The 22,596-nt window shown below is 54.2% G+C and overlaps 1 protein-coding gene across 3 annotated transcripts; it reads right to left on the reverse strand.

Moving 5' to 3' along the window:
• Window positions 1-65: 65 nt before the first annotated feature.
• Window positions 66-20,130, reverse strand: BPHL (biphenyl hydrolase like). 3 transcript variants are annotated; one of them, XM_069562942.2, is made up of 7 exons: window positions 19,866-20,130; window positions 14,515-14,618; window positions 11,644-11,810; window positions 10,152-10,305; window positions 6,041-6,172; window positions 3,957-4,080; window positions 66-370 (listed from the first exon to the last, which is right to left on the reverse strand). In XM_069562942.2, exons 1-7 carry the CDS (start codon window positions 20,117-20,119, stop codon window positions 283-285), a joined length of 1,023 nt encoding a protein of 340 aa, XP_069419043.1. In that variant the 5' UTR covers window positions 20,120-20,130; the 3' UTR covers window positions 66-282. The 3 variants fall into 3 exon arrangements, 2 of the variants coding, with proteins under 2 accessions (XP_069419043.1, XP_070145518.1); XR_011445980.1 differs by lacking the exon at window positions 66-370 and adding an exon at window positions 2,858-3,525 and having other exon boundaries at window positions 3,621-4,080; window positions 19,866-20,090; XM_070289417.1 differs by lacking the exon at window positions 66-370 and adding an exon at window positions 2,858-3,525 and having other exon boundaries at window positions 19,866-20,090.
• Between the last annotated feature and the right edge of the window lie 2,466 nt (window positions 20,131-22,596).

A 22,596-nucleotide genomic window follows, 5' to 3' on the forward strand; every position in this document is an offset into this window, starting at 1 on the left:
CGTGCATTCGGGCGTCTTAAGAGCAGCAGTCACGAACACAACACATGCTTACCCTTACCTGAAAGTAAAGTAAATCACGACGGGATTTATTTAAGGCAATGGAAGAGAACCCCAGTATGAAAAGGTCAGATTCAAGCTCTGCAGCTATGAAAGAGGATGCTATGACCTCAGCGGTACTGCATGAGGAGCAGTCGGGGGAAGCACAGGGAGCCTGGCAGGCAGCTGAGCGGAGGGCGGGCCCGCGCGCCCAGACCTCACCGGACCACGCATCCTGGGACATGGTCACTGGAGGAAGTCTTCCGCCAGCTTGTTGAATTCGTCTGCGAAGCGTAGGTGCAGGTTGTGCTTGCCTTCCGGCATCAGATGGAGCCTGAAGGAAATGCTGGTGGTTAGTGGAGATCGTCAGAAAACCCAGCCCCCTCCCTGACGTCTCAGGGAAACCTCCCTGAGCAACTGCCCTGCCTTCTGTCCCCTGCGACCTCCATCAGGAGAAAGCGTGAGTCCATCTTAAGGGGCTGCCCCAGCAGCCAAGGAGTGCTCGCTGCACTTGCGGCTGAGTCAGGTACGGGGTGGTTTGACTGGAAACCTGACTGAGAGGAGGACGTGCAACCTGGTGGTTACCTAGGGGAAAAAGCATTTTAGTAAGACTGGTTTTAAGATAGGATTAGAAAGATGGTCCAGAATCCACCGGACTGGAGCTTCTGGAATATCTGCGTAGTGGGAAAACCCGTCAGAAGGCACCGCCTGAGCAGGCCTGCTGCTGAAGCCCCCAGGCTGCCCTGGGTGCTGGAGGACTGGGTAAGTCTGTACACGGCCGGCCCCACGCAGGGCAGTGCCTCCCTGAGGCTAGGGGTGCCGGCCCCCCCGCCTGGATCTGCGGCCCTCAGGATACCCCGGCCCCTTCAAGAGGCGCTTCCTTTCAACGGGGCTCCTCAGATGTGGATGGTCTGCAATTTCTTTAATAAAGGCAGGCTTCTCTGAGTTCTAAACTGCGTCACTTACTGCCTAAAACAGTGCAGACATAAAGAGTTTTCAACAAAGGTTCCAGGATACGCACGCAGGTCTGACTTGCTCTGTCCACCGTCACCGGATGTTAAAAGGACCATATTCAGGCAGAACGCCAGTTACATCGCCTGCTTCTCTGCTTTCCACAGCAGGGGGCTTGGAGCTCCAGGGCCTCGGTGAGTGGGCAGGGGGGAAGCTCGGAACAGAGCTGTCCCTAGGCAATGCCGGGTCTCTGGCAACTGACCACATGGGGCGGGGGGTGGTGAGGGGGTATCCAGGCTGTCAAGATCACCAGCTTGACAGAGGAGGCTCTGTGGTTGGTATCTTTCTGAGCCCCTGGGGAAGGTTAGTAATGCCATCAGCAGTAGCCTAGGCCTTCCCCAGTCAAGGTCAGTGCTGCTCAGAAGAGAAGGGTGAGTGGCCCTCTAGAGGGACAGGGCTCGCAGGATGCTCACGGCCTCTACCCTCAAGGGACAGAAAGAGCTAGCCGCCGAGGATGCTGGCAGGCAAGGGGCACTGGGCTGCCCCAGGCCTCCCAGAGTGGACTGAGCTAGACCTTGACGTGGAACCCCACTTTGAGGGGGCCAGCCCTCTTCCGTGCTTTGTGGAGATCCCCAAGCAGGAAGCAGCGACACCAGCTACGAATCCGTCCACTCAGCCGCGGTGTGGTCTGTGCTCCTCCAGTAGCGAGCTCGGCCTCAGTAAAGAGCACCAGCAGGCCCGAGGGCGCCGCTGACCGACCACCGTGCTCCCCTCGGCTGCCTTGGGCCCTGACCCCCTGCGCCCACACCAGCATCCCGTCCGCAGAGGCGGCTACTCTGTGCTGAGTCTCTGTTCGTCTCAGATGTGCACATACGTCCCCCTTCATTCCACAAGAAGACAGCAGGGAGGGATGGCAGCCACCACCGAGCCCACTGGGAAACGGATACAGAAATACACATGACTGTTTCTGGGTGCAGTTCCAGGAGACAAAGGCATTTGTTTCATACCTGATAACTATTTGCAGGTAAAATCTTTGCGGGGACAGACTGTGTCTTTAATTGTTTCTGGCAAGGAAATGAAGCCCCAAGTTCATGGGAAGCACCCTGCACTTAAGTGGCTCCCTAGGGGTCAGAAGGCCTGTGAGCACAGTCGGAGGAGGACCTTGGTGCTCAAGGAATCAACTTTCCTTCTGTGGGTCCAAAATTAACCACCGTGTTTTAGCTTCTTGCCCAACCTACAGGGCGCTCCTGGCAGCAGAAGGGTGCAAGCCTAATATGCCAGCCAGTTTCAGACAATCATCGCAGCAACACTTTCCTCTTGACTCAATTGTTCCAAAGAATCCTGGTCTGAGAAAACGACCTTCCATAAACGAATGTACTGAAACCATTAACATCTGAGCGGTGAGGGAGTATTTTTCTCCCATATTGATGTATTCAGTTGCTAGGAGATGGGTCTGGAACAGAATTCCTAAATTAAACTTTCTTGCAGACTTTTATTGAACTTGACTCTCTAAGAGAACACACGTCATTTATTATGAGCGTCAGTGTGCAAAAACTTGTCATTTCTGAAGACAGAAGACACTTAACCAGGTCAGAAAGCACGTGATTCAGGCCTCTCACCATCATATTAAAATAAGAGTGTGAGGCAGCTGTGTTCGGGGAGGGGAAAAAAGAGATCGAGGACTTGTCATTTACTAGCTATGCAACCTTGGAAGATGACCTAACATGTCTCAGCCTTGATTTTACCCCATCTGTAAAATGGGGACAATATTTTTTTCCATGATTTTGCTGTAAAGTATAATTAGACATCATAGTAAAATAAGATGCCTTCTGAAATTTGAAATGCTGTTTGGAAACAGAAATTATACAAGTTTATACTAGTGATATTTTATTGCAGGATAAGAAGCATGTTGCCCACATTTATAAACTGTCCAAGAAATCTGTTTGTTAAAATCTCTTGTGGAATAAACAGCACAATTAGGAAGTGGAGGGACTGTGTTTGAGTCTACTCGCAGCTCAGGGGCGGTCCCGGCGGGCTGGCCTGCGGTGGGCACTGGAAGTGGCTCACGTCGGGGCGGGGGGGGGAGGAGCATGTTCTTAGGTCACTGAGAATGAGGCCAATTTCAAAAGAATTCTATACAATTCCAAAGATGTCCCGGGCAATGACAGCATCTCTGGAGTGAATGCACAGGCTCTCCACGGGTCAAGGCTCCCTGGGTGTTTACTGTGGACCCGACCTCCTGGCCAGACACTACTTTCTCCTTCACGGTGTGTGTCGCTGTGTTAGCAGGGAAACGTCAGGTTTATTTGATGTGGGATTTTCATCCTGAAGTAACTGCCAGCAGAAGCTGGCTCTCACGTCAGCCCGAGTATTTAAACGATAAACTTCTGCTCCAAACAGAAATGAGTTCCGAGACTGGAGGCCAGACTCCGCTGACACATCTCGTTAGGCCCTCCAGCGTGCCCGGGGTGGCGGGCAGGCCCTGCTCTCCCGTGGTTCTGAGGAACAGGTTCTTCTCTGAGGTGTACATGTTTAAGGCTTAACGGGAAAAGTGTACACCATCATTTTAGGCGGGAAAAAAGCAGGAATCAAAGTTGAAGGCAGAATAGGACTGCGTCTATGTTTAAACATACCAGGAAAGGAGGACCCACAACAGTGCCCAGAGCGGGAGCGTTTACGTGGACGGCAAGGGGCAGGCGATCTGCCTCCTTGTCTTGATTCCACAGACTTGCTGGGCTGGCGGCGCTTCTACAGTGAGAGCTCCCGAGGGACGGACGGCTGTTCGGCTTGATGCCACCAGGGCGGGAGCCCCTGATCCCGCTGCCAAAACCCAGGGCCCCTGGGCCCCCCTGTTCCCAAATGGGGCGGGGTACGCCCTGAAAGCCCAGCCCTCAGCCCTCGCCTCCTGCAGCACCTCCCGCTTGCGTCCCAAGGCACTGGGGCAGAGCTCTGGCTGCAGCTGGACTCACCGTGACCCTCTCACATGTCTGTGTAAGAAGTCGGCATGGAAACGTGGGACCAGGGGATCCTTCTCGCCGTGTATGATTAAGGTGGGGCACTGGACCAGGGGGAGCAGGTCCCGACAGATGCTCCCTGCAAGACATGAGACAGCTCTCCTGAGGCCCTCCTGGGGCGGGGGGTGGACCCCCAGCCCCGCCAGCGCCTGGCCTGGGTCAGACGGCCTGAGTGCTTCCAGCTCCGACAATCTCCAGGTTTCCTTTTCTTTGTCTCTCCTGGCCTTTTTCCTTTAAGCTCTACTAGTGAACACGGAGTCCTGGCTGATTAAGATTCATAATTCATATAAAACAGCATTTGAACAAAAAAACCTGCAAGTCTTCATATTACTTGGGGCATCTGAAAAGCTTCTCCCTTGAAATATAGGGGCCCCCGCCGGCCTTCCAATTCTGTGTTCCTCACAGCGAAGCCACAGCTTCAGCAGGACGGAAGCTGCCTTCCACCCCGCCTGCCCCCCAACCGCCCTGCCCCGAGGGATGACAGCATTCTTGGGCTGCAAGACACAGGCCGGGCTCCGGGTCCCGACCTACCGTTTCCCTGAATCTGCTCGGACGGCAGCCACGTGGCAAAGCCAGAGCACACACCGGTCCTGTGTGACACCAAACCCGCGACTCGTCCCCATGCTACGCTGAGCGGCCACAACCCCGAGGACAGGACAAGGGGCCCGATGCACGGAGCCGGCCCTGTGGCGGGAGAGGCTGTCTCCTGACAGCCTTGCTGGAAGATGACTCGTGATGCTGGATTCTCCGGGACACTTTCTCCCTCTCTTTCTCTTTGGCAGTAGACCTCATTTTTTAGTTTCAGGTTTACAGCAGAATTGCAAGGCAGGCACGGGCACACAACCTGTCTCCTTGCCTCCCCCGTCACCAACACCCCCATCAGACGTCTGCTACAGCAGACAACGTCATCACCACCCCGCGTCCGCGGTTCTCACGCTGTGGGTTTGGACAACCGTGGGATGACACGCATATGGCACCATGATACCACACAGAGTGCTTTCACTGCCCTACAATTCCTCTGAGCAGCTGTTCTAAGAGGTGTGTAGCGGGATCTCACTGTTTGGTCTGCATTTTAATTAGGCTGTTTTCTTACTGTTCACTTTTAAGAGTGTTTTGCAGGGACTTCCCTGACGGTCCAGAGGTTAGGACTCTGCACCTCCACTGCAGGGGAGTTCCATCCCAGGTCGGGGAACGAAGACCCCACAAGCCCCGGGCCCCTGTCCTTTGGGAAACAGTCACTCCTGCCTGTGGCTTGTCTTTCCAGCCTCCTGAAACATATTTCAAGGGCCTGTTTCTATGGGTGGATACTGTGTTTGAACAGGATATACTTGTTCTGAACTTACAGCAAAATAGTAACATTTCCAAACGTCTTTCTCATTATGAAAGTTCTGACAGATGACTCATTCTGGAAGTGGCTACTGAGGAGACAAAACTGGGCCCTGAATCATAAATGTTTGGTAACTGATGTGTTTCAAGGTCCGAGCCCACCTACTTTCTATTCTTTTGGCAATTAGAGAAATGAGAGATCACAAATGAAAACAGCTCTGAGAACAGACTTTAATTCAGAGCTCCCCTCAGGGAGCCAGTTCTTGTTACTGGAACACACCTGTCCCGGCCGCAGTGACACCGCCGCTCTGAAGATGGGAAAGGGCTGAGTACCCTTTTCCTTGTCCTGACTCTACTGGGGCCAAAGGTCATGACAGAGACCCCCTCCTCTCCTGTTGGTAACAGAGGTGGCAGTGGGCTGATGCCTTTAGATGTGAAAAGGGGGACGTCTATGTGAGACTTCTGGAGACAAAGGGGAAAAGACCAGCATGCTACAAGACTCAACAACGTGAACTCCGTACACGTCTGTCTCTGATGCCAGGAGGGTGTGCGGCACAAGAGCTTGCCTTTGTACACGATTACCCTCTGCTCACGCGTCAGTGTGGAGGATGGTGGGCGAGCGTGTCAATCCCTGAGGAACTCTCAAGCATCAGGGGAACTCACTTGGCCTCTCTAACCAGCAAAAGGACCGTTAAGTGGCTTGTGTGACCTACCGTCTGGAAGATGCTTAAATTGCTCTATGCCATCCACCCACTTTTCACAGGTCCTGGCAAAGTAGTCGAACCCATAGAGGGCTTCCAGAGGCTTTCTCGTCCTCTCACTCCACTTAGAAACATCCCGGATGCCTGGAAGACAGACAGACGTGTGGGCAAGGATGGGTTGAGTCTCAGACCAGAACTCGTCTGTGAAAACCCTAAGCGCAGCGCGCCTGGAGCCGTGGCGCTGGCTGCTCTGTTGGTGGGCAAGCTGCCCCTTCTCCATGTGGCTCGCCAGGCCCCACCCCGGCCGGCCAGGCCTTCCCCAGCCCCCCGTGCCGCTGCCCAGCACAGTCACAGCTTCTGCATCCAGGGTGAATGCTGAGCGCTATGTCAGGGTTCCGCTGTGTTCTGTCCCCCACGATGGCCCTTGGGCACCAGCAGATTCTGACTGAGGGAACGAAATCAGATCTAAAGTAATGGCTTCCATTAAAGGTATAAGACAGAAGCGGGTATTCCCCTAACTGGGGTCAGCAGAGTAAAAATGAGATTACTTACAAGAGTTTTTCTGAATTGCATTTACATACACTGAGAAATGCATAAAATCATTTGCTCCAAGTTCTAACGCTGGAGAAATTCTAACTACTAACTGTCTCACAGAGGACTCTGATCAGAAAGGAAATGGCTTCAGAATGGATAAGCGAATTCAATCCCTTAGCCCAGTTTTTCCATTTTTCTTTAAAACACGGTGACTCTGTGGAGAGTCTGATGCTCCTGAGCAGTGAACAGTGCTCACCACGCCCCTCAGGTACAGAGCTGCGTCTGCATGACCCGCCCTGAAGACGGGACTGGCAGGGCTCACGTGGTGCGCTGCCCCTGTGATGGCTGGGACAGGGCCAGGCACCTGGAGGCCCAGCACAAGCGGGGTGAGTGGGCTGCTCAAACTGCTGCCCGGGGCAGGCGGCCCAGCAGAGAGTGCCTGCCGTTCTCCTCCTGCTCCCCTACCCTGCAGATGGGTGCTGGGGTTGATTCCAGAGGCTGAGGACGCTGAACTGCTCTGGGTAGACCTGAGGAGACTTCGGATGGGAGCGGGGATGCCTGAGAAGTAGAGGGGGAAGGAGTGGGGGCGCAGGAGGGAGAGCCGGGGGAAGGCCCCAAGGGGAGGAGGGGGGAGGGAGACGGGCGGGGGGAGGGGAGCGTGGGGGGGGGCGGAGGAGGAGGAAGGAGAGGGGAGCGCGGGGGGCGGGGGGGGGGGCGGGGGAGGGGGGCGGGGGGGGGCGGGGGAGGGGAGCGGGGGGGGGGCGGGGGAGGGGAGCGCGGAGGAGGAGGGGGAGGGGAGCGTGGGGGGAGGAGGGGGAGCGGAGGGGGAGCGGAGGGGGGAGGGGGAGTAGAGGGGGGAGGGGCGAGGGGAGGGCGGGGGGGGGGCGGGGGAGGGGAGCGCTGGGGGGGAGAGGGGAGTGCTGGGGGGGAGGGGAGCAGAGGCGGGGGAGCAGAGGGGGGACTGGGAGGGGAGCTCGGAGGGCGGGGGAGGGGAGTGGAGGGGGGAGGGGAGCGTGGGGGACGGGACTGGGAGGGGAGAACAGGCGGCAGGGGAGGACGGCGAGGGGAGAGCGGGCATGTGGACAGCTGGCGCGGGACCCGTGGCTCTGCCCTTGGCCATGGAGCGGACCACACCCGCCGCAGGCCCTCCTGCCGTGAACAAGGCGCTCTTTCATAACATATAATTTCTGCTGCACGGCTGAAGTCTGCAGTGGTTGATGAAAAGGAGCATGAGTGCGTGCGTGTGTGCGCATAAAAGGCAGGAACCCTGAAAACACAGCAGACTGGTATGACCGCTGGGGAGGGCGGACACGGCTGAATGGGGATGAAACTGGGCCTCCCCTGGCACCATCAGTGGTTCCCAGGGGCAGCAAGTGGACAGCTCGGAAGGAAAGCATTCTCAGTTTATGCTCACCATTTATTTTGTTTGTTTTCAGTTCAGTTCAGTCACTCAGTCGTCAACTCTTTGCGACCCCGTGAATCGCAGCACGCCAGGCCTCCCTGTCCATCACCAACTCCCGGAGTTCACTCAAACTCACGTCCATCGAGTCGGTGATGCCATCCAGCCATCTCATCCTCTGTCGTCCCCTTCTCCTCCTGCCCCCAATCCCTCCCAGCATCAGAGTCTTTTCCAATGAGTCAGCTCTTTGCATGAGGTGGAGCTTCAACTTCAGCATCATTCCTTCCAAAGAATATCCAGGGCTGATCTCCTTCAGAATGGACTGGTTGGATATCCTTGCAATCCAAGGGACTCTCAAGAGTCTTCTCCAACACCACAGTTCAAAAGCATCAATTTTTCGGCACTCAGCTTTCTTCACCGTCCAACTCTCACATCCATACATGACCACTAGAAAAACTATAGCCTTGACTGGACAGACCTTAGTCGGCAAAGTCATGTCTCTGCTTTTGAATATGCTGTCTAGGTTGGTCATAACTTTTCTTCCAAGGAGTAAGCGTCTTTTAATTTCATGGCTGCAATCAACATCTGCAGTGATTTTGGAGCCCAAAATTTTTTCAGATTAAGGGTAAGCAATTATTTGCTGCTAATCAAAAAACCATCTAGTCAAAGCTATGGTTTTTCCAGTGGTCATGTATGGATGTGAGAGTTGGACTATAAAGAAAGCTGAGCGCAGAAGAATTGATGCTTTTGAACTGTGGTGTTGGAGAAGACTCTTCAGAGTCCCTTGGATTGCAAGGAGGTCCAACCAGTCCATCCCTAAAGGAGATCGGTCCTGGGTGTTCACTGGTAGGACTGATGCTAAAGCTGAAACTTCAACACTTGGCCACCTGATTCGATGAGCTGACTCACTGGAAAAGACCCTGATGCTGGGAAAGATTGAGGGCAGGAGGAGAAGGGGACAACAGAGGATGAGATGGTTGAATGGCATCACCAACTGAATGGGCATGGGTTTGGGTGGACTCCAGGAGTTGGTGAGGGACAGGGAGGCCTGGCCGGCTGCGGTTCATGGGGCCGCAAAGAGTCACACAGGACTGAGCAACTGAACCGAATCAAAAAACCACAAAGCGATCAGAATCTTTATAAAGCTAGTGAAACAACTAGAAAATTGGAAGAAAAAGGTTAAGAAATTATGCAGAACCCTACACACAGCAATGCTGAGATGGAGATGAATAAAAACAGGGAAGTGGAGACTCAGTCTACAAAGTTCAATCAGTCCCTAAAGGGTAGGGAGGGGAGAGGAGGGGGAGGGGAGGGGAGAGGAGGGGGAGGGGAGGGGAGAGGAGGGGGAGGGGAGGGGAGAGGAGGGGGAGGGGAGAGGAGGGGAGGGGGAGGGGAGAGGAGGGGAGGGGAGAGGAGGGGAGTGGAGGGGAGGGGGGAAGAGGGGGGAGGGGAGGGGGAAGAAGCTGGGGGAGGAGGAGGAGCAAAAGTAAGTGGGTGGGTGGACACCCACTCAGTGAGGAGAACCCCCCAAGGAGGGTTTTTTGTGTTTTGTTAAACTCTGACAAACTGGGGAAATGGTTTGGGAGAGGAGGGACAGCCACGGGGCGGGGCTGGGGTCACTGGGGAAGGTGCGGCTGCTGAGGGCCGAGCAGCTCCTGAGCTGGCAGCTGGATGCCCTGACTGGGGGCCTGGTGAGCAAGCCAGCCGCCTGCACGGGGCCTGGGCAGGGACCCCAGCCAGTCCCCGGCACCCACAGTGCCGGCTACGTGCACTGGAGTCTCAGCGGGACACAGACAGACCGTGGCCGGGCCCGCGGCTGCATCTGCCAGCCCCTGCTCTGTGTCTCTAAAAGTCCTCACAGTAAGCCTGAAGGACGACCTCAGAAAGTGTGAGCAGCACAAGAGTTTTTCATCAAAACTAAGGTTTCCCACCGGAGTACACTGTTCCCTTCCACACTCAGGGTACCTGAATGAGGCTGCAGCTTACACTTCACGTCAACCGCCCTCCTTCCCAGAGGGTCACCAGCACAGCAGGAAATGTAAATACTGACTTATCAGCCTTTTCCTGAGTGTCACTTCCGGAAACAGGAAACTTTAAAACGCAGCCTGAAGTGGACGACTTTGCTGAGAACGCTTCATATTTCCATCACCTGTCAACACACATCCAAGCAGGGCCGGGCAGAGGACCTACCCTGGTAAATCTCTGTGTCCTGCTCAGTCACGTAGGCGTTGGCCCCCCAGATCACCATCTTGCTGACATACGAGGGGTACCGTGCGGCCGCGATGAGGGCTGTTATTCCCCCGTCGCTCCACCCCAGCAAAGAGACCTTCTTAAACTTCAGTGTCTGGACAAACACAGCAAAACACACAGCACAGTTAGGGCTCTTAGCTGTGGAGAGAACCTGAGATCAATAATGCCTGGATTGACACAGCTGTGGCGTGTCCTTGGGTCATCAGAGAGACACCCTGGAGCCCACGATCTGTGACATAAACGTCTCCGCTCGGTCTGCTGCGGTGGGAAGGCCGCTGCCACAGACGCCTAGGCATGCGTACAGCATCCAGTACTGTTCTGAATCGGGAGGGAGCTACATCTTCAGGGTGCACATCTCCCGGAGGAGGACACAGCGGAAATCAGCTCTGCTTGGTCGTGACAACGTGTGTGCGTCCACACAGGCCTGAGTGAAGACGCTGAGGACAGGTCTGCAGATCAGAGAGGGCCTCCTGAGAGCTGCTGGAGGGCTGGAGCCACTGCCTCTGGCCAAGTCACTGACTGCAGCTTTGGGAAGAACCGGCCCCAGGAGGAAGCCTGGGACAGAGGAGACACAGCGGTGAGGGTGGGGGCTGCTACTGAACCTCTGGGTGAGTCGGCCAGGCTCCAAGAATGCGCTTGACGGGGTAAACGGACAGAGGGTACACCTGAGAGACGCTCCCGAGCAGTTAAAAACTGGATGGCTGGGAAAGTAAGTTAACTGTGTGTCCGAGACGACTGTCGACAGGACTGTAAACCAGTGCGCCTCCTGCGGGGCATGCGCTGGCCCCACCCTGCATCCCCCATGACACAGCAAGTCATCTCCTAACGTGCATGGGCTCACGCACACGCACCAGGGCAGGCCCACAAAGTGCATACCAGCACTATTCACAGCGGTAGGTAGAGGCCGCAATGTCCACGCACACGTGCTCACTGCACTTCCCGTATAATCACACACACACACACACACAGCAGCAGCAGCTTAGAAATAATGTATCTACCATCAGAAGACAGGGGAGTTAAGACACAGTGTGTCCACACAATGGAATGAATACTGCCTATTATAAACTGAAGCATCTCTGTATTTATTAACATGGAAGTATCTCTGTGATAAACTGTCCAATGAAACAGTAAGCTGGAAAACCTTTAGGTATAGAAGGATACCATCAGCACAAACTGTGCATTTACATATGTAACGAGGCTGCCCAGAAAAGAAGGGCCTCAAAGCCTGGAAACTGTGTATTTATATATGTAACAAGGCTGCCCAGAAAAGAAGGGCCTCAAAGCCTGGTAGCAGTGTCTCTAAGCACTTTCCTCTTTGCATCTCTCTGAACCCTTTGAATGTCCACAGGAGGCACCCTTGAAGAAACAGGAGGCAGAAGCAAAATGAGGACAGCAGCCTCCTCCCTCCCCTGAGCTCCTCTCTGAGACCCACCTTCATCAGATCAACAGCATCTTTTGCATCCCGCTCAAAGAAGTCCACTGGGAAGTCCCGATCAGGGGGGCGGGAGTGTCCGTATCCTCGGGGGTCCCAGGCAACCACCGTGAAGAGCCTCTTATTCAGCTTCTCAATCTGAGGTCCAAAATCCGTCTCTCCACTGCCTATCAATAAAAGTGGCCATCTGGTTACACTCCAAGAAACGCTGTCATCGCTTCAAACACACTACAGCAAAAAGAAACGGGACAATCTAACTGGTTTCTAGTTAAATTAGCAGCAAATCTGTAACCAGCAAAGCAGCCTGGCAGAGAGGGAACCCGGAGCTTCCTCTCCCGCGGGAGCTCAGACCTGCCCCCGCCTCTCCCTAGTGGCTACTCAGAGGAGGACGCAGTTCTTCCCTTGGTCCTGTATCATTAATATTCCAGCGTGCTTGATATCTTTTCAGTTTAATCATCCTATTTAAAAAAAAAAAAAAAAAGGACTCATGAAACTGCCTAGAAATAAACCTACTGATACAACGTACTTCTGGGTTACTTTTTCTTTTTTTAAAATGACTGTTACAGATGAGAGAGATCTTAATAGTATCTGTAGACACATTAATGAGATTTGATCCAAATTATTCAAAGCCAAATTCTAAAATCCCAGACATCTTTTACAAAGCTAATGAGAATAGCCCTGGAGATTTTATTTTCTGGTCATAACTAGAACTCAGAAAATTAAACTAAAACTCGGAAATGAGGGAGGGCAGGATACGGAGGAAATAAATCAGTGTGTTTCACGACAACAGTATGTGAATGTTAGCAAGTAGAACTGTGTTCTCAAGCCAGTGGTGGACTCGACTGGCAGGCAGAGGTGCCCAGTGAGGTCCACACAGTGTAGGAGGCCAGACTCCCAAGAAGCCCAGTCCAGGGGCAAGTCAGCATCGAATTTCTAAGCTCTGCTGGGTTTCTAAGGACTCACAGCTCTGGCCACACCTTGCTTCACAAACTGGTGATTATTAGAAAACGTCTTTCAAGATTCTGTAGGATCATTTAACATCATCAAAGGCCGTCACTCTCCCTGACAAAAGGTACCTTCTCAACACCAGGTAAACCATCCAGAAAACCCAAGCCAAGAGCAATCTGGATTTCAGTGCACGCCTACTGCTCTGACATCTGAGGCTGCTCTCGTGATCCCTGAACTGGAAGGACTTCCAGGGAACCGCCCTGCAGGAGGGGCTGAAGGTGGGAAAAGGCAGCAGTGGAGCTCAACACCACTATCGGAAACGAGACACACGCTTTCTGGCGCACATCTGAAGACCAGTGCAAAGAATACGAAAACCTTAAAAAATTACTTTACAGAGTAGTTACTGATACATGATACCCGAGAAGGAAACATATCAACACTGGCTGCCCTTGGGGAGGGAACTGAGTGCTGGGGGACAGCAGCTCGGGGGAGAAACTTGCCGTTTGATTTTTGAATCAGGTTACTGTTTTACACAAGCAGAAATTAAAATTGCCCAAAGCTTTTCATACCAGGATAATGACAGCAATGTTGAGCCAATGGCCATCTACGCTGGCAAACTTCATCGCTTTAGCTCAGGATCAACCACTGGAGTAAAGGTCCTCTTCTATCACACTAGCCCGAGGGAAAGATGCTAAACACTGTCTGGACACAGATGCCTCAATAGCGGCAACAATCAGCTGAGGCCTCATCAGCTGGAACCATCATGTGACTGAACAATGTTAGCACTTTACTTTTACGATAAAGCAGCGAATCATAAGGAAATAAGTATATGATGGGATCACTTAACTAAATAAAAAATAAAAGTCACACAAACCTTAAAATCAAATTTGAGATGCTCTGGGATCACTGGAAACTCCCCTCCTGAACTTTCTACACCTAAACTTCCTACCTGCAGGAGGCGATGGTGATGCATCTGGCTTTACCACTCTCCGTTCACGCCAAAACTAATTCTGACCTTCAGAAAGGCTGTGAAAGCCCAGCTTTGCTCTTTGCTCTTACCTTAGCTGAATACACAGTCACACACAGCAGGGAGATCAGTCCAACTTCTAGCAGCAGAAGTCTCACATCCTGGAACCCCTCAAATCCAGGCAAACTGGGCCAGCTGGTCACCTACTCATTGCCTGCCTTCCCCCACCCCTTCGCTGACTTGTCATCCCCAGACTGTAGGAAGGGGTTTCCCTGGTGGCTCAGCTGGTAAAAAATCCACCTGCAATGCGGGAGGCCTGGGTTTGATCCCTGGGTTGGGAAGGTCCCCTGGGGAAGGGAAAGGCTACTCACTCCAGTACTCTGGCCTGGAGAATTCCATGGACTGTATAGTGCATGGGGTCGCAGAGTCAGACGCGACTGAGCGACGTTCACTTTCAGGCTGCAGGAAACTACACTGGACTTCCGTGGAGAAAAGTGGGTATTTAAAGGGATGAAAATCGCATAAAGCGAAAGGTATCTTCGGGGCTTCCCGGCTGGCTCAGTGGTAAGGAGCCTACCTGCTAATGCAGAAGACACGGGTTCGGTCCCTGAGCCGGGAAGATCCCACATGCTGACCGGCAGCTAAGCCTGTGAACCCTAACTCCAGCCTGTGCTCGGCAACAGAAGCCGCCACAAGGGGGAGCCCAAGCACAACTAGAGAGCAGCCGTCGCTCACTGCATTCGAGAAGTGCCCCACGGCAGTGAAGACCTAGCGCAGCCAGAAACAGGTAAGATTTTAAAGAAAGGCAGCTTTCTGGGTCACCTAAAGTTGATTGCACAAAGGTTTCAGAAAGCACCTCAGCAAAGCACTAAGGCTGCCTATCAAGCCCGGGCATCTGGGACTGGGGGCCGAGCACAGAGGGCAGCGCGCCGGGCACGCCACGGAAGCCCGCGCACCCAGCATCCCCGGGAGCAGCAGGACGGCGTGCTCTCCGTCTCCGGTCCGCAGGTAGTGCAGGTGGACGCCGTTCACCTCGGCCTTGGCGGAGGTCACGGAGGAGCTGCAAGAGAGAAGCCCCGACCCCAGAGGGCGATTGAGCTTGCGGGCCAGCCAGCCCCAGCACCCTCCCCGGCCCCTGGTCATCCGGCTCTGCACTTCAGTTTCCCGAACCCAGCAAGGGCGGGTCAGTGCAGCACCGGTTCCGGGCCCACCCACGGGAGCCCTGGCAGGCCTGCTGACGTCAACAGTCCCACAGCCCCGCAGCTGGAGGCAGGGCCCCCGGGGGGGGGGGGGGGAGGCGAGGTGGGCGGGGCGCCGGCACAGAGCCTGGAGCCCCTCCTCGAGGCCCTGGCAGGTCCGGAGGAGCCACCCGGACCCTCAGCTGCACAGGCAGTGATCCCAAGGGTGACGCCAGTCTTGGGGTCCACAGGCTGACCTTCTGGTCCCTGGCCTCTCTGTTCTCTAGGCAGCCGCCCTGGTCAAGAATGCCTGTCGCTCGGATGTGGCCAGACCGGTTTGTAAGATGCGGAGATGTCTCTGCACTGACTGTTAAGCAGCCGGTCTGTGTCTAGAGTCCGGCACCCCGCCCTCTCCTTGGCCCAAGACCGCCCAGGCTGCAGCATCTGACCATGTGTTGTCCTGGGGGCTCTGCGCTGGACAACCCCCAAGTGACTGTCCCAGAAGCTCCAGGACCACTGCACCGGGATACCCAGGAACCGCGCACACATGGCCTGGCCTCAGGTTCTAAGAGCCTCCCAGCAGCTCCCCAGACGGCCGGTGACACTCGGGAGGGCCATGAAGGCACACCAGAACAGATGCTGGCAGGCGCAGCGAGTCAGAGAACACACAGGCCTGGGTGGTAGTGAGACTGGCCTAACTGCAGGCTCACAATTCAGAGAGATGTCGCAGGACCCCTGGGCCGAGTCGAGCCTCACGGACCCTGCTGTTACTCGTTATTAACATCCTGCTCCTTGGACAGCTCCAGGACCAGATAAAACCGCACAGGCTCTGCTCCTAGAGTCGTCTCGGGAAACAATGGTTTACTGATGCTTCCTTTGCCCCCGGCCATCTGCAGAGCTGTGTCTGCACACCCTCAGGGAGGGGAGGGTCTTGAAGGAAGAGAAGCGGTCACTCTGTCCAGCACAGGAACGAGGCGGCTCCCCAGACAAGACACTCGGCGCTTGCGCAGCTCAGGGACTGCTCCTGCTACTGCTCGAGCCCGCAAGGTTCTCCAGGGCCCCTGCCTTGCAGCGTGAAGGACGTCTCCTAAAGGCGTTCTGCACAGGGAAGGTGTCACATATGACGCGCCCCCGGCCGTCTCTCACCATCTTTGAGCCCCGGGGCTTTCACGACCCTGAGTTGCGGGCTCTCAGGCCTGGGAGCCGCCTGGGGCCCGGCTTACACTGACTTCCCTTTTGTGGTCTGTCCCACGTCTCCGCTGCCAAAAGCCTCTCACTTCCCTGTGCTTTGCCCTATCCATGGAGATTCCCCAATGCCTAAGCACACGGAGATACAACCAGGCCATCCAGACCAGGGTGGATGGGTGCTCAGCGTCAGGGGAGGGTTGCTAAGGCAGAGGACTTTGAAGGTGGCTTCAGGGATGAGAGGCCCTGTGGGGGCTGGAGAGAGGCACCTGGAGAGGGTGGAGAAGTGGCTTTTGAGATGGACTTCCAAGATGGGCAAAATGCTGGAGAGAAAATGGGATGGGGAGGGTGCTTCTAGGGGAACGGGCACGCTCGGGGCCCAGGAGTCAGGGATGCACGTGGAGTGAGGCAGGTGAGGCTGGGCCAGCAGGAGTGTGAGCACGGAGGGGCAACGGTCAGGCTAGAGGGCGACGGGTGTGCCCCCGGGGCAGCGGAGGCTCCCGGAACCTTGCCTCCATCTCCAGGCTGGAGACACAGAGGACAGAAAACCGGACAAAAGCAGATCAACTTAAATGTAAGAAAAAGGTTTCCTTTTAAGAAATATTGATTGAATGACTTTCCACATCAATACACTTGCAATGAGTGTTGCATTCTCCCTCCAGCAAATGGCGGTCAGGCCCCAGAAAAAGTTAGAAAACGTAAGAGAACAAAAATGAACCTCTTTCTCGGGGGCTTTACTCCTCCACCACTTTCTCCCTCCTATTACTCGCTTCTCTAACCTAGGTGTTCTTAAGCAGGGGTGTTCATTAGAACCACCTGAGGAGTTAAAAGCTACAGCTGCCCAGGACGATCCCGGGAGGCCCGCTGCCCACTGGTGTCTGTGGGGCAGGGCCTGGCACGCGCTTTCTGAAACGCTGCTGCATCACTCACCCATTCGTGTACATCCAGAGCCCCTACTTTGTGCTGGACAGGTTCGTGCTTTCCACACCCTAACACGCCTGCCCACGCAGCCCCCTCGTACCTGAGACCACTTCCTGCCCCCACGATACCCGGCACGGGGGTCGCAAGCTTAATTTTAACCTTCTGGCAAACCTTTAAATCTCCAGATGCCCAGGCTGCACTAAATGAAAATCTCTGGGATGGGATCAAGGCATCTGCATTTAAATTCCCCAAGAGAATCCAATAGACAACCAAGGATAAGAAAGGTTATACTGAATTCATTTTGGAGGAGAGAAAAATTCAGCCTCCTTTTTAAACACAGTCCGGAAAGCCATCCGTCTCACGTCTGTCCTGCCCCTCCTCCTGGGAGGCTGGACAGACAGGTCCGTGTGTGAGCGGTGAGGGTTGGGGGCGGGGCAATAGAGCAGCAAACCCCCCCAATGAGGGAGAGGTGACCCCAGGGCCGGCAAGGAGAGAGAGCCGTTTGCGGCAGGCAACTCCAGCAGAACTAGCTGGTCAGTTTAGTTATTAGACTAGATAATGTCCTCTGATGATGCACGTTACCAGTGAGAAGCTGAGTGTTGAGTTTAGGTCACGGGCCCAAGTCACCCTGCTTGCTGAGTGTCAGGAGTTTAGGTCACGGGCCCCAGTGACCCTGCTTGCTGAATGTTTAAGAGTTTAGGTAATGGGCCCCAGTCACCCTGCTTGCTGAGTGTTAGGAGTTTAGGTCACGGGCCCCAGTGACCCTGCTTGCAATTTGCAAAGTCGAAGCAAGCACCGGCATGTCACACTCAGCTCAGAAATAAAAATGGGAGCCGCCTCGTCAGATATGTCCTCATTTTGAAAGTCCAACATATCCTCTCTACATTGTATGTTCAGCTATTTCCTTTGTATATTTTTTCTATTTATTTTAAAAAATGAATTTATTTTAATTGGAAGCTAATTACAACATCGTAGTGGTTTCTGCCATACATTGACGTGAATCAGCCATGGGTTGTAAATTTTTTTCTAAAGGGACTGTTAGCCACAGTGAAGTATTAGCAACATCAAAGTATTAGCTTGCATAAACATGAATTTTGATGACTTATTTTTACATATTTCATACATTGTATTATTATCTAGATATTCATATTTGTATTATTAATTGTAACTGCTAATTACTTAGTATGAGGGCTTCCCAGGTGGCACAGAAGTAAAGAATCTGCCTGCCAATAGAGGAGACGAAAGAGACGCAGGTTTGATCCCTGGGCTGGGAAGATTCCCTGGAGCAGGAAATGGCAGCCCACTCCAGTATTCTTGCCTGGGGAATTCCAAGGACAGAGGAGCCTGGCGGGCTATAGTCCACGGGTCGCAAAGAGTTGGAAATGACAGGCCTTTAAAATTCAGTCTCAAATCCTGAGGACAATTTTTGCAGGGCGTGAGGCTCAGAAAGGTCACATAACTTGATTGTGTACATGCTTTTTCTTTAACTGCACTGCAAATGGAGTCCCCTGCAGGGCTAGACACTAGGCCAGCACTCACCCTGACTGCTGGACAGAGGCAGGGGCAGGTGCATCTCTTTCCCTCAGGCAGAGTATCCCCAGATTGAACCGGAAGACATCTGTCTTCAGGTGGGCTGTTAGGCTTCCTTATTAATACCGTAACTGCACATAACATACAACTTCAGGTAGAAAAGGCTTGCTGTGGAAGAGGGCAGACATACACAGAAGCTTCTGGAACACAACTCAATTGTGGGTTGGGGCACCCGCTGTTCTGAAGCCACGGTCTTACAGGAGTGCTCTCACCTACTTACACAAGCGGCACTCTTGTTTCAGGATTAATCAACACAAATCAACACACTGCTTGTTTGGCCCATCACAGTGAAAGTGAAAGTGAAGTCGCTCAGTCCTGTCTGACTCTTTGCAACCCCATGGACTGTAGCCTACCAGGCTTCTGGGTCCAGAGGTTCTCCAGGCAAGAATACTGGAGTGGGTTGCCATTTCCTTGGTCATATCAATTTCAACTGCATTTACAAAACGGCAGTTCAAAATCCAGAGAAACCTGTTTCCCAGGGATATTTTAGGGCAAATGGTCTGCACTGCTAAGTGGATGAGGCCTTCCTGCAACCACTAACCAACAGTAACAGATACTGGTGCGATCACAGTAACCTCATTTCAATCCCTTTCTGTGAACAGGAAACCGGATAGATGGGCATTTTCCAGCGGACTTACAGACTGCAGACACTGTTTTCCCATTTCCCATCTGTATGAAAACAGTTCTGAAAATCTAGTAAGTCGAAAATGGTAACAAATCAAATCCTAAATTCAAGACCCAATAAATCACAGTATGAAAGCGGAAAGCTGGTCAGAGCTCTTCTTATGCCTTCCGAATGGACGCTTCCCCATCAAGCACAGTGAAGCTCTGAAGGCCAGGTACCCGCCAAGCTTGTGCGCAGACACCTTCCTCGTCAGGAGCGGAACTGACCCGCCGGCAGTGAGCAGCGACCGCCCCGCGCGCGCCCCCATGACAGGCCACTATCACTTGGACCAGGGGCGCCCACTCTGGGACTGGGGGTCAGAGGTTCATCCAGGGGCTGTCTTCCCTCAGCTGTGTGGGGGTGGGAAGAGGAGAGAAAGGCAGACTCTCGGGCGTCTCCACGGCCTGCACCCCTCGGGGAGCCGGGCCCAGGAGCCCGCATCTCCCGGTCCCCCGGGTGGGTCTCCCGCACGTCCCAGCTCGAGGTCCAGCCCGCGGCTCCGAGGGCTGACGCGGCGCGGACACCGCAGGCTGGCCCCGGAGCCAGGGTCCGGGGTTCAAGCGCGCCTCCTCCCTGGCCTCCGTCCGCACGGACGCCCCACCGAGGCCGAGCGCAGCGCCCCCGCGGCCGCGCCCGGGTCACGGCTTGACGGGCAAGGCCCACTCGCGGCCCCGGCCCGGTCGCTGGCCCCTGGCCTCTGCCCCCTTCCCGCCGCCCCGAGCGCGCGGACGAGGCTATGGGGGCCCCTGGAGGGGAGCGGCGCCATTACCCGAACGCGGCCGCGGGTCCGGCCCGGGGGACTTGGATCCCGGGCTTCAGCGCTGAGAGCAGGAGCCTCAGCCGCCGCGCGGCCCGACCGCCCAGCGTTGCCGCCATGGTGGGTGCAAATGACGGCCGGGGAGGGCGCATGCGCCGCGTCTCCCGGAGCCCGTGAGCGCGCACCGCCGCGAGCACGCATGCGCCCGGCCATCGGCCGCCCCGAGTTCGCCCCCTTCCGCCCCGAGCACGCATGCGCCCGGCCATCGGCCGCCCCGAGTTCGCCCCCTTCCGCCCCGAGTTCGCCCCCTTCCGCCCCGAGCACGCATGCGCGGGGCGGTCTGGGCTCTGAGCTGGGGCGCGGGGTTTCCAGGCGATCCCTCGCCCACCTGTGTGCGCGGTTCCCGGGGCACCGGCACAGAGCGTCTCCCCTGAGTGTCAGCTCTAGCCTAACGGGGGCCGGCGTCTCGCCCTCGCGGAGGGGTGGGCTCGGGGCCGCCAGCCTGACAGCTGGAGGGGACTGGGGTTTGCTGTGTGCGTTCTTACACCGGCCCACACCCGTGAGGGCCCCTGCTCTCGGGGATCCCGGAGATCAGGGCGGGCCAGCGGCGGCTGGAGAGCGGTGCGGGCGGGGGCCCGGGTCTCGAGAGCTAAGCCGCAGGGAGCCTCCGATGAATCCCGCAGACAGGCCGGGGCTCCCGCTTCTCGGCGCTGTGGCGGGAGCAGAGGGGGGCGCCGGGTGCGGAGGATGGGGGCTGTGTCCGCGTGGGGTCCCTGGCCGCCCCCGGGGCGGGGGAGCGGCGAGGACCGCAGGCTCGGTCGTAAATGGAGCCGCGTGTGAGTCCAGATCAGTGAGGCCCGTGCGGCCCAGGTGTTCGGAAGCAGGTGGGTGTCGGGCTGGGCCGGAGGCAGGGTTAGTGTCTAGTGGGGGCAGAGCCTCAGTTTTGCAGGAACGTGGCAGAAACAATGTGAATGTGTTTAGGGCTGTACACTTAAAGACGGTTAAGATGGCAAATTTTACGTGTATTTCACCACTGTTGAGTGTGTGTGCTTCTTACGACCAGTTCAGTCTTCAGAGAGTATAAACAGTATTTGCAGCTGAAGGTTCCACAGGGAAAATGAAAAACAATACCCTTTGATTGTGGCTGCTCTCCCTTAACAGAAAACAACCGCACATCGGTGGCTGCTGTTTAGCCTTGTCTTGATTGGAGATTCCAGCAGCTTCCTTGCATTTTATATTACTTCTCCTGGAGACCCTTTCATTGTAACAATCCTCTATGCACAGTGCTTCCTGGTGTTACAGCCATGGGAAGTTGTATTACCAGCAGTGTCCTCCCTGACCAGTGGGAGTTTCTTGGCAGTAAAGGGAGGTTTGATTTAAATACTATATAAAATGTCTTTTCAACATAAAGCTGTCACATCAGTTTCCTACACAGAAGGAAAGAGAAATATGTAATGTTCCAGCTACTGTTGTTTGACTTTCAGAATCTTAAGTGGGGTCAACATTTCCTTATTTTTTTTTATGAAATGTTGATTGGGATTTCTTGTCAGAGATGATGAGGGGTTAAAAATAATTGTACAATTTTAATACCAGTTATCCTACTGGTCAGCAAAAATGGTAGTGCTGAGGTCTTAGGCTACTGGTGTCAACTAATAAAAACCTACTTATAACACAGGGAACTCAACAGTCTATAATGACCTAAAGAATCTATAAAAGAATATAAAAAAGAGTGGATATATGTTTAACAGTCACTTTGCTGTACACCTGAAACTAATGAAGCATTATAAATCAACTAGACTCCAATAAAGACTAATTTTAAAAATACTATTTTTAGGGACTTCCCTGGTAGTCCAGTGGTTAAGATTGTGGCTTCCAACGCAAAGGGGTGTGGGTTCAACCCGTGATTGCAGAGATAGGATCCCACATGCCTCTACACCAAAACATAAAAACAGAAGCAATATTGTAACAAATTCAATAAAGACTTCAAACATGGTCTACATCAAAAAACATCTTAAATAACTTTTTTGCGCCAGGCACCTAAAATGAGATGCATCATCTTATTTTAATCCTCACACCTACCTTATGTCCTAGCACCCTATTTATAGATGAGGAAACTGAGGCCGGGAAAGGTCAGGAAGCAGGCCCCAGGTGCACGGCCAGAGTGTAACTTGTGCCTGCTTGATTTCAGAGGCCTGCGTCTGGATTATACCATAGAACTGGTCCTTCAGTGATGTCTTTGTAATCAGATGCTTCTAACACCTTGACCGTATACAGACCTATTTACATGATTACTGTAACTAGAAAAGCTTTTTAAACTATTTAAAATGTGTTGTGAGAAATAACTCCTTTTCGTGTTGCTGAAGATTTAACTTCATCGTCTGGACCCACAGCAATTATCGCAACAGCGACAAGCGGGGACTCTGCTGAGCAGGGTCTGCGGTCTGGGAGTGGGTCTCACTTAGGAGTATCAACCTCAGGGTCTTCATACCTTTCTCAGAGCCAAGAACAGGTTGCCTTCTTTCTCGTATTGCAGTCTGTGTTGTCCCACTTCGTTGATTCCTGCCCAAGACGAGTGTTTTTGTGGCATTTGGGCCTAATATCGAAACTCCTCAGATGTAAACTTGGCCCTCTTCGTCCAGTAGTTAGACCGTGGGGGCTGAAGGAAAGGCCCCTGAGCTGGGTGTGCGAGTCTGCAGTGCTTACTCTCAGGCCCGTGGGTTTCATCTTGAAAGTCAAAATGCAA

Source organism: Ovis canadensis, chromosome 20 (assembly GCF_042477335.2).
Source record: "Ovis canadensis isolate MfBH-ARS-UI-01 breed Bighorn chromosome 20, ARS-UI_OviCan_v2, whole genome shotgun sequence".
Taxonomy (NCBI): domain Eukaryota; kingdom Metazoa; phylum Chordata; class Mammalia; order Artiodactyla; family Bovidae; genus Ovis; species Ovis canadensis.

Excerpts from the sequence above, each read along its gene's own strand:
- BPHL (XM_069562942.2), bottom strand. The coding sequence starts at position 20,119 with ATGGCCGGGCGCATGCGTGCTCGGGGCGGAAGGGGGCGAACTCGGGGC. Across the intron at positions 10,306-11,643 it reads ATGCTGTTGATCTGATGAAG|ACACTGAAGTTTAAGAAGGT; the intron begins GTGGGTCTCAGA and ends GTGTTTGTCCAG. Across the intron at positions 4,081-6,040 it reads ATTTAAGCATCTTCCAGACG|GGAGCATCTGTCGGGACCTG; the intron begins GTAGGTCACACA and ends CATGTCTTGCAG.